Source organism: Galeopterus variegatus, unplaced genomic scaffold (assembly GCF_000696425.1).
Source record: "Galeopterus variegatus unplaced genomic scaffold, G_variegatus-3.0.2 Scaffold4213, whole genome shotgun sequence".
In the NCBI taxonomy this organism is placed as follows: domain Eukaryota; kingdom Metazoa; phylum Chordata; class Mammalia; order Dermoptera; family Cynocephalidae; genus Galeopterus; species Galeopterus variegatus.
In genome coordinates, this window is record NW_007730324.1 from 49,422 (window position 1) to 68,331 (window position 18,910).

The following is an 18,910-nucleotide window of genomic DNA, read 5'->3' on the forward strand; positions in this document are numbered from 1 at the left end:
TTGACATCAGCCTATGCTGAGGTAACAAATGTAAGATTTTCAACTGCATGAGGTTGTATTTTTGTGAAGTGAGGTTCAGAATTTCTAGAGGCTAAAAAGAAGAATTAAAATAATCTAAAATTATAAGGGCTGTCATATGACTTAAGAAACTTTTAATCACTGAGTATATCCAAGTAAAGAGCTATCTAGAAAGAATCACAAGGAAGGAATTCTTTATCTTGTAGGAGGCTCCTAAGGTCTCTAAATAACTCCACAGGTCTCTTCCATCTCTAAATTCTATCAAGTCAGAAGGTAAACAAACAAAAAATCACCTGATATTAGAAGGTTAACAACTGAACCACTGGAAAAGTAAATAAGTCCTAAACATAGTTTCTCTCTTTCCTCCTCTCCTAAATTTCTGCTAAAGGACCTTCAGTCAGAACCTCACCCTGAACTTTTTTTTTTTGTCTTTTTTTCCTTGTCCGGCAACGGATCGCAACCCTCAGTGCTGCGCCCGCCCCTCGCTCAGCCAGTGAGCGGGAACCGGTCTGTATGTGGGATCCGAACCCTCGGCGGGAGCGCCGCCGCGCTCCCAAGCGGCGCACTGTAGCAGCCAGCCCCTGATGATGTTATGTTGTACTAGAAAAAGTGAAAACTAAAAAGTAGGACAAGATTTGGTGATAAGTCCAACAAGGTCCTCAAAACCAGGAAAAGCTGGAAAACAATGGCTTATTCCAACAATGACCCATACAAGCTGGTACACATCAATGATACTACTTTAAAAGTGACATTTTACATTCTATAATGAATATTCTATAGGGTGTAAATTTTTTGAGAATGTACAAATTTGATCACGTTCCATTTGATTACTTAACCCTTAAACTACCCTTAACACAAAGATACTGGTCATACAGTAAAAGCACAAACACTATCAGAATACAAAATAATTAGTATACAAATCTCCTGACCATTCATCAAAAGGTTTCTAGAATTCTAGACTTATGTATTCAATAACATTTTAAAGTGTGCAAGCTGTCTAAAAATTATACCATGGGCTTACTAGTTCTCATAACTCCTCACATGAGCCAATGTATCTAACTCAAGAAAGATAAAAATCTATTATGCTTAATTATGTACCCATGCTGCCATCGCAGTGTGAGAAATACACGTTTTTTTTAAATCATTCTGGTAGCAATTTTGGCTATGATATCACTAACCTTCAGAGCATACAGTCATCTTTCAGTATACTCAGGGGATTGGTTCCAGGGTCACCGTCCCCAACTGCCCCTTGCAAGGATATCAAAATCCAAAGATGTTCAAGTCCCTTATATAAAATGGCATAGTATTTGCATATAACCTACACACATTCTCCCATATACTTCAAATCATCTTCTAGATTACTTAGAATACCTAATGCAATGTAAATGCTATGTAAATAGTTGTTGCACTGTATTGTTTTTGTCTCCCCCATCCCTGAAATATTTTTGATCCACAGTTGGTTGAATTCATTAATGTCGAACCTGCAGTTATAGAGGGCTGACAGTACATGGAACAAGAATTTTAAACTAGGCCAATAAATCAAATCACTATTTTCTCCTGTTATTTTGTCCCACTTTTTTAGAATTTGGTTGATGTCACAGAGATAAGCCTATCCTTTACAGTGATATAAAAACAACTTCGTTATTTTCTGTAAAGAGAGGAGCTATCTCCTGAGGTCCCTAGGGTCACCAATCTGTGAAATTACAATATTATTACCTAAAAGAACATAAGGTTAGAAAGGATATAAAGCAATATAGAGCCCATATCTCAAGGTTAAAAAGCCTGTATGTAGACAGAGGAAAAAAGCAAAAAGGCAATATTTAATAAATTGCAATAGCCGATTAGCTACTGGGGAAAGAAACAAGCAGTGTATTTCCAAAGTAACAATACTTTAAGTAATTAACCAATACCTGTAATACACACACATTTAAGGTAAGAGTTTTGCATTATCATTCTAATGCACATCATCAACTTAATGGCCTTTTGTCCCTAGTCACTTTTTGGGAAACTGTCAAGATTGCCAACTTTTAATTTTTAAAAGTTACTTAAAATGAAACTATAACTATTTCAAAAGGGGGATTTTAGAGAAAAACAAACAAAAAAAAATAGACTAAGTTAAGATTAATTTTTTATAAAATGATCATTACATTGTCCCGCCTACTCTTTCATTTCACCAAGTCCCAGTGAAAACTTTAGAAACCACCACCATGCAGGGGAAATCTCATGTGGACAAAAACACATTAACTGAAAGGTACAAGATCGACAAGCTTTGGGAACAGAAGGGCATTCCAAACACCTTTAAGAAAAATTGGGTTGTTAGAGGATTTTGGTGGTATTCCATAATAAATTAGGCCTCATACCACTTATTAAACCCTATTAAACACTTTACAAGGGCTTTACAAACAGGATATTATTTAAACCTCACAACAACCCTATGAAATAGTTATTATCCCCATTTTACAAATGAGAAAACTAACAGATTAAACAATTTAACAAAGGTCAAAGATTTAGTAAGTGACAGAAACAAGACTTGAACCCCAATTTGATTCCAGCATCTACTAGGGGTTTTGGTTTACACCAAGTATTTCACCATACATAAACTACTATGTAGAAAAATAAATTTTATTATAACTAATTAATTATTATTAATTAAAAATGATTCAGGTTTTATGAACTTCTTGAGCACTGCTAATCCTGGGCCAAAAAAATGAATACCCCTTGGCAATTTTAAAATTTAAAAGCAATGTAAAAGTAATCAATGTTTGAGATTGTACCTGATGATTAAATAATAATTTAGATAAAAAGTATATGTAAAGTATGAAGCGGTCCACAGATACAAGATGTTTCTTAATAGTGGTAGTTTTAATGGTAATTTTCGTGCCAGGCACAGTACTAGAAGTTAAATAGTCACATATGTAAACCTCATGAAAATCCTGCAAGACACGTTTGTCACAAAGTTTACACAGTAGAACTGGAATTCGAAGCCATGTTCGCTAGACTCCAAACATCTTTTTTCCATCAACTGCCCTCACAAATTCCATTTTTAAATACATTCAGCATGCCCAATTCTTACTGCCAGTCAAGAATCTCAACTCTTTAGTCGTGTCAAACGTGTGTGTGTGTGTGTGTGTGTGTGTATTTTTTGGTTTCTGGCAGCTGGCTGGTTAGCAGATCCAAATCCTTGACCCTGGTGTTATCAGCACCACATTCTAAACCAAGTGAACTAACTGGTCAGCCCCTAAAATCTGTTTTCTAACTTAACTAGGGTAATCTACTACTACTACTACTACTACTACTACTACTACTACTACTACTACTCACGCACACACACAAAATCAGCTGCACTTTGAGGTTTTGTTGCTACTGCACTGGCCTAGAACATGTTCGGAAAGACACAGATGAATATACAAATAGCTCTAAATTCCATAAGCTTGTAATATTAAAATGTCATATACTCTTCTAAAAATTCACAAATCCTGAGTAGGTATTAAAGAAGAAGATAGGCATCTATTCACAAAACCACTATGTGTTTAATTAAGGCAAACAAAATTAGGCAAAAAATGGTATATTCTTCAAAAGCAAATAAGCATATTTTTTTCTTACCAAGTTCATAAAAAAGATATTTTGAGAAAAAAAAAATCCCTCCTGCATAAATAACTTGACAAATTTTAGAGATACTGTTATCTACTTCCAAATAAGACAGCCACAGTAGAAGACTCATGACATTTAAAGGCCGTATTAGGACAAACCTGAGTGCCACAAAAAATTCTGACAAGGCATGCAAGGCATGAAGGATGGGGAGAAAGGGGAGGGAGGAAAAACAAGAAGAAGAAAAGGGAGAGAGGAGAGAAAGTAGAAAAAAAGACAAAGAAGAGGAAAAACTGTTAAGAGTGGGATGGATTGAGAAAAACAAAACAAAAGAAAAATCACGGGGAGTCTAAGCACTTGGCATCCTTCAAATTACAATTTACTAAAAAAAGAACTTAAGGCTCCATTATGACTATTCTATTAAAAAAAAAAATTGGGAAAGGGGGATGGGAAGGGAAGTTGGGGATAATTGGGTGGGAGGCACAGGGCATAATCTCAATTTGTGGTAATGGACATGCTGCCAGCATGAATCTGGCCATCACATCTTAGGCAAGAGTGGTGACAATTTGCTTTGTACTCCATGAATATTCATAACCAATAAAAACAAAACATTAAAAAAAACCCTATTATGTTTGCAACACATTAAAAAAAACCCAAAAAACAACACTGTATCTCACTAGAAAAAGAAATATGAGGCAGTTGGCTTTTTAGCCAATACTAACCTCTTTTCTAATGTCTGGTTTTACAGATGTGAAAGCAGGCCTAGACAAGTTCACAGACAATCACATATACGCCACAGTGAGGACCACAACCCACTATCCTTGACTCACAACTCAATGTTTTGTAGCTTCAATGACAACAAGCTAGCTATTACACTGAGTATCATAAGATAAATACTTTCCTATGGTAGGGTTGGAGGGAAGCTAGATACATAGCTATGCTCTAACTTTGGGGGGCTGTTCTTAATCCTACAGAGCAGGGGTTAGCAATTTTGTATTACAATGACACAAAGGAATTGTAATCTATTATTACACTTTGGGTATATACATGGTTTGAGCTATTAGTCTAGTTATATACAACTAGAACACCTAACTTGAAACTTTCTCTAATCCCCACTATTAACTTGCTTTCTAGGTGCTTTCCTCCCTCCCTCCCTTCTCTCTCATATATATATGTAACAGAATATTCAGAATGTGGCCACATGATCTGTTTAGGGTAGTAAATAGATGAATTTCAACATGCTGCTTGAATCAAATATTTAAATTTACATCACCTTAAGCTGTTTCTCTGAACTAAATAAAAGCTTTCATCATCTTTATAAAGGTGTGCTTAACACCTTTTTTAGCAGGATTCGAAAACATTTACTTCAGCTTTAGTATACAGTTAAAAAAAACACATACTCTTTCCTGTATAAATTTGGTGTGAATTTTTGCCTTTTTATGGATTTTTATACTGTAATTACTGGATATTCCAGTCAAGATGCTTTTCTGCTTTACTAGTTCAAATGGAACACATACTTCCCACTTTTCATTTATCCCCAAGCTAACAATAAAGTGAAATTCTTAATAATGAGATTAAAAGTATGTATGGATTTCAGACTCTATAAAATTGTAATGTGCAACAGTTAAAAATTTTAAAAAGATTAAGATCACTACAAAAAGGGAGAACCGCCCTCTCTCCAAAGCACAAGGGAAAAATATAAGCACATATAAATACATAAGTTTAAGAGATGTTTACTTTTCAATCAGCTCTCCAAACTAAGAAACAGGATGCTGCATGTGATGTTATACATCTACAGTATTGCACTATAACATAATACAGAGTAAAATACTAAAAAAAGTTCAACATCAGAAGAAATTTTTCTTGAAAATTTGTATTAAATGAGGGATATTAGTGTCCATTTAAAAAACCTCACTACATTATTGCTGTTTATTTTAAAATTTGTTAAAATCCAAAAGTTAACTATTATAGTGCTTTAAAAGAAATTAATGAATACGTAAAATATATTTAGGCAGTATAAACATTAATTGAAAAGAAGGTTAAATTGTACTTTACCAACAAACATTTCATGAGTAGGTGTCCTAGTAGTAAAAGTGGATACATCTGAAGAAATGGGAAGGTGAACATCACCACTACTTTTTGTGAGGAAAGGATTTAAGCTTGGAATGGCATCGTCAACAGCATCTACAGTAGCAGAGAAAGGATCTGTGCAGTCCAAGTGTATTAGAGCAAAATGAAGAAAGGAAGTAAATAAATTAGTATTGTAATTAGTCAAAAGATGCAAAGTGAAAAGTAGTAAATATATTATTTTTTATTAATTTTAAGTGCAAAAATATCTAATCACCAAGATGAAAGACATGCATTTAACATATCTTAAAACAAATCCTCCAAAAAAAAAAAAAAAAAAAAAAAAAAAAAAAGTAAATAAATTAGTATTGTAATTAGTCAAAAGATGCAAAGTGAAAAGTAGTAAATATATTATTTTTTATTAATTTTAAGTGCAAAAATATCTAATCACCAAGATGAAAGACATGCATTTAACATATCTTAAAACAAATCCTCCAAAAAAAAAAAAAAAAATCCTCAGAATAAAGCATTTATGTGTCCATTAACAACAGTAACACACGGTAGATTTGCTCTCCAACATCAGAAAGCTGATACATAATTAAAGAGAATAACCGAGATGTTTCTATAAAAGAGCTACTCACCCCATAACCCATCTTCCCTGCCCTAGGTGGGAGTGTATTGCCTTTGGTGACAGAGCTGTGTTTACTCAAAAATTGATATAAAAAATTAGAATGTGTATGATATAAATAAACTTTCACAAAAAAGTATGTGTGGGGTGTAGTGACAAATTAGGATCTGTTCCTACCATGTGCAGATAACTTCTATATCGGATCAAAAGTAGGAAATAAAAAAATAAAGACGAGGATCTACGGATGGGAAAAGAGATTTTAGACAATTAAGAACAGATGAAAGACTGCCCACTTAACGAGACTAGGAACAGCTTTGAAGGTCTAGCTAAGAGCTTTAGAATTTTTACATGATTTGCTAAAGGAATAACAAAACTGTTGTTCCCTACTACAAGGATACCAAATGCACAAATAACAAAACCGTTGTTCCCTACTACAAGGATATCAAATCCTACATCAAAAGTTATTCTAGAATGAGATATTTACTGTACCTATACCTCATTCAAGACAATCATCATTCTAATGACTGAAAGTCATTTATCCTACCTTCTTAAGATTTAGAGAGTCAACTAAATGGAGAGAAAAAAATTAAGACCAGCAAAAATACAGTGTCTTTTTCTTTGTTACACAATTAAAAATGAAAAGGCATTCCTGTACTTCCAACCAGCAGCCTCTTCTCGTCTACTCTAGTCTAGTTTTTGAACTTCACTGAAGTATACTGTAGTATCTTCACAATATTAGGCACTGTATTTTATTCTTAAGACCATATGATGGAACAAGAAGGCAACAATGACCTAAGGACCAGTTCATTTACTATGATACAGGTACACTTCTCTTAATGTCAATAAATTCAAGGCAAGTATTTCACAAACGCAAATAGAACTGCTTGAAAAAGAAAACTACCAAGGAAATACTGACGTCATTGGTTTAAACATCTTTTTAATAATTAGTAATTAATTTTTCTATCACATGAGAACTTTTCTGGGAATTAAACATTCCTATGAAACATCAATTCACACTCAAAAGTCAAACGACATAACAAAATATGCAGATTATACTATTTAAACTCATGTGACCATGTTTTAACATCCCCAATAAATGGAACAATGGGAAAAAAGAAAAAGAAAAAATAATTCAGAACTAAAAAGTAGGAAACAGTCAGATATAAGAAGTTGGTTTTTGTACTTTAATACAAATATACTGATGGCCACTCTCCTTCTTGCATAGGAAAGGAGTTGCACTAAGACAAGTTAGGGTGAAAGTCCTGTTTCTAATTATTTTATAGTGGCATGGAGTTTTTAAAGCACAGGTACATTATACTTGGTTGGACAAGTAACTAACAAAAAACATCCCTCTAGTCCTTCAGGCAAAAAAAGCCACGACAGAAGTCATTTAAAAAAAGAGGAGATACATTTCTGTAATAGATCCATTGGCTTATGAGAAAAGACAAGTTCAGAAAAGATTACTAGTTACCTGCTGTTCTATTGATGGTAGTGTTTTATTCAAGTACCTAATTTCAATCATTTCCTATTATGTGAAATATTCTAGAGAGAATATACAGAAACATGTGCAAGTGAATTTATAATTTTATCAGACAAAAAGGAAAACTAGTTCCAAATCTGCTTGATAAGATGCTATTGGTAATCTAGATGAAGTTAATCTATTTATGGACATTATACTATTAATAATAAAAACAAATTTGTTAAGATATGATAATAATAATGTTCCAGCTATTCCAACTTAAGCTTTACCTACTAGACTGGCAACTCTATTTTATATTCCTTAAACATTTTAAAACATTTTACCCATTATTTTTTATCATCACTCATTTGAAAGTTTAATTTTATTCTACACTAGAGTCATGAAAAAATAACCGAAAAAAGTTGAAGAAAGGAATAAAATAGCATCACAGTCTTGAGGTCCTAAACAATTGATAGCTACATATACATACAGAAAAATGAATTTTTTCATAAGGTATTGTGTTTTTCATGCCAGCTAAGAATAAAGCAAATTAAACTTCAGAATGGGTAATTCTTTTACACCTAAATTAAATTTTGAAATCTTGCCTCAAGTACACAACAGTGCACTGAGCTGATAATATTGCATAATTTCAGATCTGCTGGAACTCAAAGTTTTCAGGATGATGAAAACCTAAGTATTGTCAGTTATTATAGTACAGCACCAAGTACTTGTTTAGATTCCAGACCATTTGTTGAAAAATCAAAGGCTCATTCATAGTACAGTGAATAAAATGGAGAGCTTGTGTTCTCTCTCTCATACTCATTTTTTAGGTGGAATTTTAAATATCTCTCAGAAACTTACAAACCTTTCCTCTGCTTAACTCTACTTTGTCATCAACCTATCTGTGACTAGAAATACATATCATTTCTGTGGTGCTTATATCTAAATTAAATACTAGGTCTATAATTAGCATCCATTTTTAGCTAATGAAAGCAAGTGAAGCACAGAACAAGACTTGGGGATTATAAAAAATACCTTTGCTTTGTCACATGCTATACAAAGAAAGCAGCATGATATAAAATGTTACACAGTTAAAGTGTTCGGGTAAGTGGTTAATTTCTAAATACCTTAAGAACTTACTGTTATCAAAACTTTTCATATATATTTATTTCTTTATCTTAGTTTGAATTTAATTAAAAAAAATTTTTTTAAATCTTAATCTGAACATCATAGATATGAATGCTGACTGAATTAGGAAGTATTGAGAGTTCTTGGCTTAAAATACTGTTCAGTAATTCAATCATGCAGAAGTCAAAACCCTTAAATTATCACCAACTTGGAAGCCAAATATCTTTTTAATAAAAGTCAAGACAGGATTTCATTCTGCTTAAGGGCTCATAGTAAAGATCACATTCCTTTCCTCGTATGAAACAATAAGCTTTTGGAAAAATAACAGCACAATTTCTATTGCTTTTCTTCTCACTGCACTTGATTTGTACTTTTAATTTCTCATATACAGCAAGCTGAGGGTTAAAATATGGGGGAAATCTTTATGGAAATAGCACACAAAGCTAAATAACTTAGAAAAATAAAACGTGATTAAATGTATTGCAAAATATTGTATTCACATATAGACTTCTATGGAATAATTTTCTTCTAATAAGACATGAACAATTCTTACAGACTGAAATTACTTACAACTATTCTCCCAAACTAATACTCTATGTGCTTTCATACATGAATTCAACAATTCCAAGCAGAAACTTTAACTTGTCAATGTTAGAATTAATTGCACATGGTATCCAAAACAAATAAGAATTTCACAGTTCTGCATTTTGGGAATGTTAAATATATTAATTTCATTAAGCCTTCTGTAAAATTTTTAGTGTATTTATAAACACAACTTCTCAGCCTCAGTTTTAGAGACAGACTCATTTTAAAAAAAAAACAGGAAATAGGCTAAAACTGCTTAAATGGTCATGTTAATTCTACTACACTTTTCTTAAGCAATTCACAATAAGGAAGAAAATAAGCATACAAGTTTGGCAGATTAAAAATCCTAAAATTCTGACTTATCATTAGGATATTTAAAAAACTTCTTTCTTAACCCTAATTTGCTGCCTACACTTCATTCTAAAATAATTCTAAAATATTTATTGACTTTAAACCATCTTATAACTTTTAGAAATTATTCCCAGATCTTAAGATTTAGCTAAATTAAACTAGCCTTCAGAGTCAATTCATTTTTTTTTTTTTTTGGTCTTTTTGTGACTGGTAAGGGGATCGCAACCCTTGGCTTGGTGTCGCCCCCACAAGGCGCTCAGCCAGTGAGTGCACCGGCCATCCTTATATAGGATCCGAACTCGCGGCGGGAACGCTCCTGCGCTCCCAAGCTCTGCACTCTCCCGAGTGCGCCACGGGGCTGGCCCCAATTCATTTTTTAAATCAAGTTAAGGCACACAAAAAAATCTAAAGTCTAGTCTTTAAGTGTTTCACTACCTCTGTTCCTTGTCCCACCTTGAAACAGAAATAATCGGTCCAGAAGAAGAGAAAATTCAATAAACATTAACAAAGCACCTATTATATGAGGGTACTTCAAAAGGTTCATGGAAAGATTTGTATTTCCTTTTTTTTTTTTTTTTGTCTTTTGTCTTTTTTCCATGTCCGGCAACGGATCGCAACCCTCAGTGTTGCCCCCGCACCGGACCGGGGACCGGCAACGGAATCGCAAACCTCGGCGTTGCTCCCGCGCCTCGCTCAGCCAGTGAGCGGGAACCGGTCTGTATGTGGGATCCGAACCCGAGCGGGAACTGGTCTGCATGTGGGATCTGAACTCTCGGGCGGGAGCGCCGCCGCGCTTCCCAAGTGGCGCACTATCCAGTGCGCCACTGGGCCGGCCCCAAGATTTGTATTACCTTTTAATTCTATTTTTCACAAACTTTCTGAAGTACCATTGCATACGAAGAAGTGTTCTAGGCATTAGAGATATAAGAATGAACAAAATATTTTAAAACTCCTGCCTTCACAGAGCTTACATCCTACTATACAAGAGTGCCTTAAGAAATAAATATGTAAAACAAACTAAAAATGTTCTTGAAGTTCAAATCATTAAAATAAAAATGAAAAAAAAAACCTACTTCACATATTGTAAAAACTAACAGAAAAATTAATTTATCTTTGTTATGAAAGATAAGCCTATCAATTCAGATTTTACATGTGAACCAATATAAAGTTTAAGGTATCTTACCATCCTTTGTTTATACACTATACTTCTTTCTCAGAATATATACTTTCCCTTCCCAGCAAACTGAGTGAGTGTTTGTAAAATAATACTTACATGGGATTCCTGGTTGCAACATAGTTCATTGACTGATAACACCATCTGAGTTTTACCAGAACCCTATCATACCATATACTTACACAAAAATGAGCCCCCCAACCAGTAAATTTTTTTTTCTATACCAAAAGTAAAATAACCACTATGTATTTTCTGATTATGGAACATAATTCAGCATTGAAAGAATGATTTCATATTTAAACATACATTCGGTCCTTCCTCTTATATTTAATTTCATCTCCATTAAACCTCATTTCATAATTTAATTAAACACAAATTCTAAAATTACATTTATAATAAATAAAAGTGTCTTCAAGGGATAATATTACTTCACTGACATTTTAATCTCTCTCAAGTTCTCATGAAGTGTAACCGAAACCTATACAAATAAGTAAAACACTACAGAATGGGGGAGATGCCTATATGATATCTAAAATAGAATTCATTAATGCTTACCTCCCCATGTACTTGCTACCTGAGAAGCAGATGACATAGGATGTACAGATGGGTGAAAAGTTGGCTGTTGCAAATCAAGCAGATCATTTGGCAGCTTTGATGTACTAGGAAGATATTTTGGAAAGATGTTTTATTTACTAGATAAACTTTGCTACATTAGCCACCCCACCCTCATTGCAAACAAAAACATTAAAAAATTAAAAAATGCCCAATAAAGTAAACCTCAAAATGTGCAACAGTTTCAGCAAGATAATAGTTGCGTGCCCCTTATATAACAGCATACTTTTAAGGAGGCCTAGAAAAATATTCAAATACCACATCTTAAGTTTATATAGGATTCAAATAACAATAGCTCGTCTAGAAAAGATCAATGATTTTCCCAGGAAAACTGATTTCATTATTGAAATGAATCTAAACACAATTTTAAATATCAAACATCAATGCAATTTGAATTTTGTTAAGGAAACTTTTTCCCTACTTTTATTGTTCCAAGATATTTAATATCCATTGAAATGATATTTTGACATATATATCATACCTATATATCCAAGAGCTACAAAAGGTCTTGAAATATTAGACACTTCATAAATGTGTTTAATCATAACTTTTAGGCAATGAAAAGTTTGTCCAGAGACAACCACTATATTCCAATTAGTATAAATTAGTAAATTAGCCATCTTCCATTTCCTAAATATGCAAAATATAAACTCTTAACACTTTATATTTAGGTATTACACCAATACCACCATTTATTACCTCCTCTCGTGTGAATTTATGATTATAAAACCATATATCAAAGTAAACCTGAAAAAGTCTGCAAAATTTCTATTAAAAGTCTTTAAATCTAAAGATTCAAAGGTAGCCTTAACCTCTACCCCTACATACCTGTTAGAAGAACTAGGGGTAGAAAATATGTCGATGGCTGCTGCAGTCACTATCCCTCCCGCTGAGATGGACACAGGAGAGGCTGCAGTTGTTAAAGAGGTATGAGGTTTCTTTGCAAGTTCTTTTAGGCGCTGTTCCTGTTGAGAAAGGGAACTACCATTAGAATCCAGAAACCAGATTTGTTTGTGCAGCCTCTGAAAAAAAGCACTTTCTAATTTTGTTTTGATAGCAGAAAGGTATTCTCTGACTGTTTTAGCCAGTCATTCTATGTCAGGATGAAAAATTAGGGCTGGCTGGTTAAGCTCAGTTGGTTAGACTGCTGCCTTGTAACACCAAGGTCAAGGGTTTAGATCCCCATACCAGCCAGCTGCCAAAAATAAATAAATAAATAAATATTTAAGAAAGAAAAATTAGACTAAGTTTCAGCCCATTAGATATGTATACATTAAATACTATAAGTCTGTGTTGTGTAGAGGCCTATTTACTTTAAGAGCACTTGTACTTGTTTTTCCAAATAAAAGGAATGCACACACTTACCTTTAAAGCTTTTAAACGAGCCTGTTCTTCTTCTAATGCTGCCTGTTTTTCCCTTTCATCCACTTTGGTCAGAGATAGGCCAGTGCTTGCCAGGGAAGAGACTGCATTGGAAAGTGTTGTCGCCCTAGAATAATTGGATGAAGTTAATTTGGCTTTTTGCCAAACACTTCACATTACAATGAGGCCTTAAAATGGTCTGGCAATTTTGCCATAAAAAGGTGCAATAAGTATGATAAACTTAATATATAAACTCAAAACCAATACTTGAGATGAAATATTCCACCCAGTGACCGAGAGGATTATAGTGATTAGAACACTGCTGACATATATTCACTGCTTTTGAAATAAGCGCTAGATTTTGGGAAGCGTTCACAGTGAGTGTGGGACATCGTCTTTTCCAAGCCCCGTGAGAGGAAACTAATACAACTGAGAAAGAGCCCAAATATTCCCAGAAAGCCCTGACGGGAAAAAGTATTGAGTTTCTCATGGGAAAGACCCTCTGCTAACATACAGCCTTGGGTTTGGCAGTGCTACAAAAGGAACACCAAAACACGAGTATATCAATAAGTTATGTGTGTCTAGGTATGTTCCCCCTATAACAATATGCAAAGATGTCATCCCCAAAGGACTTCCAGGTTCCTTTGAAAGAAGATCAGTTTCAATCCAGTCACCAGTCCCTCTGGCACCTCATTTCTACGTGCTACACTTTTGCCAAACTAGAATTTCCTTTCCAAATATGTTATAGATGCACAATGTATCATCTCTCACTGGCAGATTCACAGCAAGGCAACTCGTTTCCCTTTTATCAGAGACTTATATCCATACCACAAACCCCAACATTTAATTCCCAAATGTAAATTCTACGCTAAATAAAAACATGTGGTAAAGAATTCTGAACTGAAGAACTACCCTGATGTTTAATAATTTTCCTTTTGCCACACACTAAACATAATTAATTTCTGCTCTAAGCACGTAAAGTAGAAAAGATATTTAAATTTTGTATAAAATCCATATTACAAATGAGCCAATAAAAGACACAACTCAGAAGACAAAGGAAGAATAAAACAGCTGTGATAGAAATGAAAAGAACCCAAGAAATTTTATATAAAATTTGATGTAAGTTGGTACACATGACCTACATAGCTATATTTTTCATTACTTTCTCAAAACAACTGGGCCTTACAATTTTGGCCAGTACTCCTAAAAACCTACTAAAAAATTCAAAGCATAAATCTGGATTAAAAATAAGTATTAAAATCCAGCAATAGCATTTCCCTTCAGAAATTATAAAATTTTCTTAATACTTAGAAAAAGTTTTGAAACAATAATCAAAGTCTAAAAAAAGAATCAAAAGAAGGTTCTCATTATACTTTATACAAATTCTTTCTTCACTTCATAAGAAAACATAAGAATTACTCAAAAGTAATTACTCATTCCAACACAAAAATCATATTACAAGATCAATATGAAATGATTTGTGGGGCCGAACCCATGGCGCACTTGGGAGAGTGCGGCGCTGGAAGCGCACTGGCGCTCCCGCCGCGGGTTCGGATCCTATATATGGATGGCCGGTGCGCTCACTGGCTGAGTGCGGTGCGGCCAGTCTCAAAAAGGACAAAAAAAAAAAAAAAAAAAGAAATGATTTGTGTTATTTTCAATTTGCTAAGTTAACTGCTAAAAACTGAATAAACTGACTAAAATATAACGTCAATAATTAACACCATGAGTTGACATTAGCGAAAGAAGATAAAATTTGATGTCAGACATCCTAGGTTTGAGTCCTAACATTAATACTACATATTTCACAGGGCTAATGTGAGCACTGAGCAAATAATACAAAAACATCTTATAATTATAAAGTACCATACCAATCAATGCACTATCATCTTTAAGAGAAATTCTGGTTCTACGAAAACAATTTTAAACCAAGCAGTCACTGCAATCATCTTAACAGATACTGACATTTATTTAGGGTCAGAAACCTATTCCAACAATTTAGACGTATTAACCTATGTAATCCTGATACCAATTCTATGAGGTTGATACTATAATTAAACCCATTTTATACATAATTAACATAAGTTAAAAAGAAATTAAATAACTTAGAATTTGAACTGAAGTGAGAAAAATCACTCCCACTCTTTGTTCTACAAAGAATAATGTACCTGCTTGCAGCTGTAGAATCTTTAATTTTCTTTCCTTCCAAAGAAGCTAAATGTTGTTCCAAAGCATCAAGAAGACTGCTGGGGGCCTGAAATTGTATAAATAATAAGAATTTTATGATAATCAAATCACTGGTCAAAATAAATCAAGTATCATTTAATATATGCAAGCAACAAAAATTAATACGTATATTCCTTATGCATTAATTAACAATGGAGCTTAAGCTACTTAATAACAATCCTCTTTTTATTACATAAACATGACCTAATTGGAGGCATTAAACGTTATCAAAAATGAACAGGAGACAATGTAAACATGAAACATTAAAAGGATCTTAAAAGTACTTAAAATTTTTTCCATTTAATTTATCTGAATTTTAATTAAAAATATACTCCCCAAAACTACACATACATGCAAGCAGGTATTTAATAAGTACTTTCTGAATAATTGAAAGTGTCCAAATATTACTTTCGAATAGTTATTGATAAGTGATACCAAAGACTAACATCAAGGAAATGCAAATTAAAATCACGAGATACACCTTTTCACCCAACAGAATGGCTAAAGTTAAATAGACTAGCAACATCAAATGTTGGTGAGGATATGAAACAAATGAAACTCTCATACACTGCCCATGGCAGTATATCACTGTGAAAAAGAATCGGGTTTTTTTTATAAAGTTAAATACACATCTACCTTAATGACCTAATTCCACTCTAATTACTTACCCAAATGAAATGAAAATTTATCTCCATGAAAAAAGACTTGTTTAAGAATGTTTTGGTCTCATGAGAAATGTTCAAGGGAGTCCTACATCTGGAAGCAAAAGGACTATACCTACCATCAAGAAATCATGCAAAAGATAAAACTCACTGGTCAAGTAGTCAGACAAATGGAAAAGAGAAAGGAATCGAAACTGGAGAAATATTCAAAGGAGTCCTACCATCTGGAAGCAAAAGGATGATAACTACGATCAAGAAAACATCCAAAAGATAAAACTCTCTGGTCAAGCAGCCACACAAATGGAAAGAGAAAGGAATCGAACCTGTCACTACAGAACACCACCAAACTACAATGATAAACAATGACAGGAAAAAAGGAACAAAAGATTTAAAAACAACCAGAAAACAATCAACAAAATCACAGGAGTTAAATCCTATCAATAACAACTTTGAGTTTAAATGGACTAAATTCCCCAATTAAAAGACACAGACTGGCTGAAGAAATTGAAAACCAAGGTTCAACAATACTCTGTCTTCAAGAAACTTACTTCACCTGTAAAGACACATGTAGACTGAAAGTGAAGGGATGGAAAAAAATACTCTATACAAACAAAAACCAAAAGCAAGCAGCAGCAGCTATATTTATATCAGATAAAACAGACTATAAATCAAAAACTGGAAGAAAAAAAAAAAAAACAAGAAAAAAACAACCTAACAATGCATCTCGAGGAACTAGAAAAGCAAGAACAAACCAAATACAAATTAGAAGGACAGAATAATAAAGATCAGAACAAAAATAAACAAAATTGAGACTAAAAATACAAAAGATCAAATGAAAAGTTGGTTTTTTGATAAAGATAAACAAAATCAACAATCCATTAGCTAGACTAACCAAGAAAAAAAGAGAAAAGACCAAATAAATAAAATCAGAAACGCAAAAGGAGGGCCAGCCCGGTGGCACACTGGAGAGTGCGGCGCTCCCGCCGAGGGTTCGGATCCCATGTGGAGACCGGTTCCTGCTCACTGGCTGAGCATGGTGCGGGTGCAACACCGAGGGTTGCGATCCCGTTACCGGTCAGTAAAAAAGACAAAAAGGAAAAAAAAAAATGCAAAAGGAGACATACAGCTGATACCTCCAACATACAAAAGATCATTACAGACTATTATGTACAACTACACACCAATAAATTGAAAAACCTAGAGGAAACAGATAAATTCCTGAACTTATACATTCTACCGCGACTGAACCAAGAATAGAAAACCTGAACAGACCAATTCCAAGTAACAAGATTAAATCAGTAGTAAGAAGTCTCCCATTAAATGACCAGGAACGAATGGCTTTACTGCTAAATTCTACCAAACATTTAAAGAATTAATAATAATTCTTCTCAAAGGCTTCCAAAAAATTGATGAGAAAATTCTTCCAAACTCATTCTATAAGGCCAGCATTATCCCAGTACCAAATTCAGACAAGGACACACCCAAAAAAGAGAAAACAACAGGCCAATATCCCTGATGAACACAGATGCAAAAACCCCCAACAAAATAGTAGCAAACTGATTCCAGTGGTATATTAAAAAGATCACACACTGGGCCGAGCCCGTGGCACACTTCGGAGAGTGCGGCGCTGGGAGCGCAGCAGCGCTCCTGCCGCGGGTTCGGATCCTATATAAGGATGACCGGTGCGCTCACAGCGCTCACTGGCTGAGCGCGGTGCGGCTGGTCTCAAAAAGGACAAAAAAAAAAAAAAAGATCACACACTCTGATCAAGTGAAATTTATCCCATGAATGCAAGGTTGGTTCAACATCTGCAAATCAATGAACATGATACATCACATCAACAGAATGAAGGACAAAAACCATATGGTAATCTCAATTGATGCATAAAAAACATTTGATAAAATCCAACACCTCTTCAGGATAAAAACTTTCAACAAATTAGGTATAGAAGAAACGTACCTCAACACAATAAAGACTATATATGACGAACACACAGCTAGTATCATGGTGAACAGGAACAAACCAAGGATGCCCACTCTCTCCACTCATTCAACTGGAAGTCCTAGCCAGAGCAATTAGGCAAGAGAAAAAATAAAGGGCACACAAATGGGAAAGGAGGAAATCAAACTGTTCCTGTTTGCAGAGAACCTTATCTTATATACAGAAAACCCTACAAGCTCACCAAAAAACTCTTACAACTGATAAATTTGGTAAAGTTGCAGAATACAAAATCAGCATACAAAAATCAGTAGTGTAAAAAAAAAGATCAGCAGTGTTTCTACATACCAGTAACTAGCAAGAAGAGAAAGAAATCTTCAAGAAAGCAATCCCATTTATAATAGCTACAAAAAACCCCTAAAAAACACTAGAAATTAATTTAATCAAGGAGGAAAAAGACCTTTACAAGGAAAACTATAAAACATTGATGAAAAAAACTGAAGAGGACACAAACAAAGGAAAAGATGTCCCATGTTCATGGATTAGAAAATTAATATGGTGAAAATGACCATTGCCTTGGGTTGAATGTCCCCTCAAAACTTAATCTCCACTGTAACTGTTAGGAGGGTGGGTAATCTATTACACTAATTGTAAGGTGGGGCCTTGAAGAGGTGATTAGATTCTGAGGACCATGCCTAGTGAATGGATTAAAAATGGTGGTCATGGCAGCTATCCCACTGCTGGGAATATACCCAAAGGAATGGAAATCATCAAGTCAAAGGTATACCGGTTCCCCAATGTTCACTGCAGCACTCTTTACAATAGCCAAGAGTTGGAAGCAACCCAAATGTCCATCATCAGATGAGTGGATATGGAAAATGTGGTTTATCTACACAATGGAATACTACTCAGCTATAAAAACGAATGAAATACTGCCATTTGCAACAACATGGATGGACCTTGAGAGAATAATATTAAGTGAAATGAGTCAGGCAGAGAAAAAGAAATACCACATGTTCTCACTTATTGGTGGGAGCTAAAAATACACCAATAAATTTACTCACACACACACACACACACACACACACACACACACACACACACACACACAC

The 18,910-nt window shown here is 34.2% G+C and overlaps 1 protein-coding gene across 4 annotated transcripts in view; it reads right to left on the reverse strand.

Annotated features, from left to right (window-relative positions):
* Nucleotides 1-18,910, reverse strand: part of PICALM (phosphatidylinositol binding clathrin assembly protein) — a 113,175-nt gene that overhangs the window by 31,734 nt on the left and 62,531 nt on the right. For all 4 annotated transcript variants that reach the window (XM_008587012.1, XM_008587015.1, XM_008587014.1 and 1 more), the window contains exons 9-13: nucleotides 15,141-15,226; nucleotides 12,976-13,099; nucleotides 12,439-12,575; nucleotides 11,554-11,657; nucleotides 5,662-5,811 (exon numbers count right to left, since the gene is read on the reverse strand). In XM_008587012.1, the coding sequence (XP_008585234.1) occupies nucleotides 5,662-5,811; nucleotides 11,554-11,657; nucleotides 12,439-12,575; nucleotides 12,976-13,099; nucleotides 15,141-15,226 (601 nt within the window). The remainder of the gene's footprint in view (nucleotides 1-5,661; nucleotides 5,812-11,553; nucleotides 11,658-12,438; nucleotides 12,576-12,975; nucleotides 13,100-15,140; nucleotides 15,227-18,910) is intronic.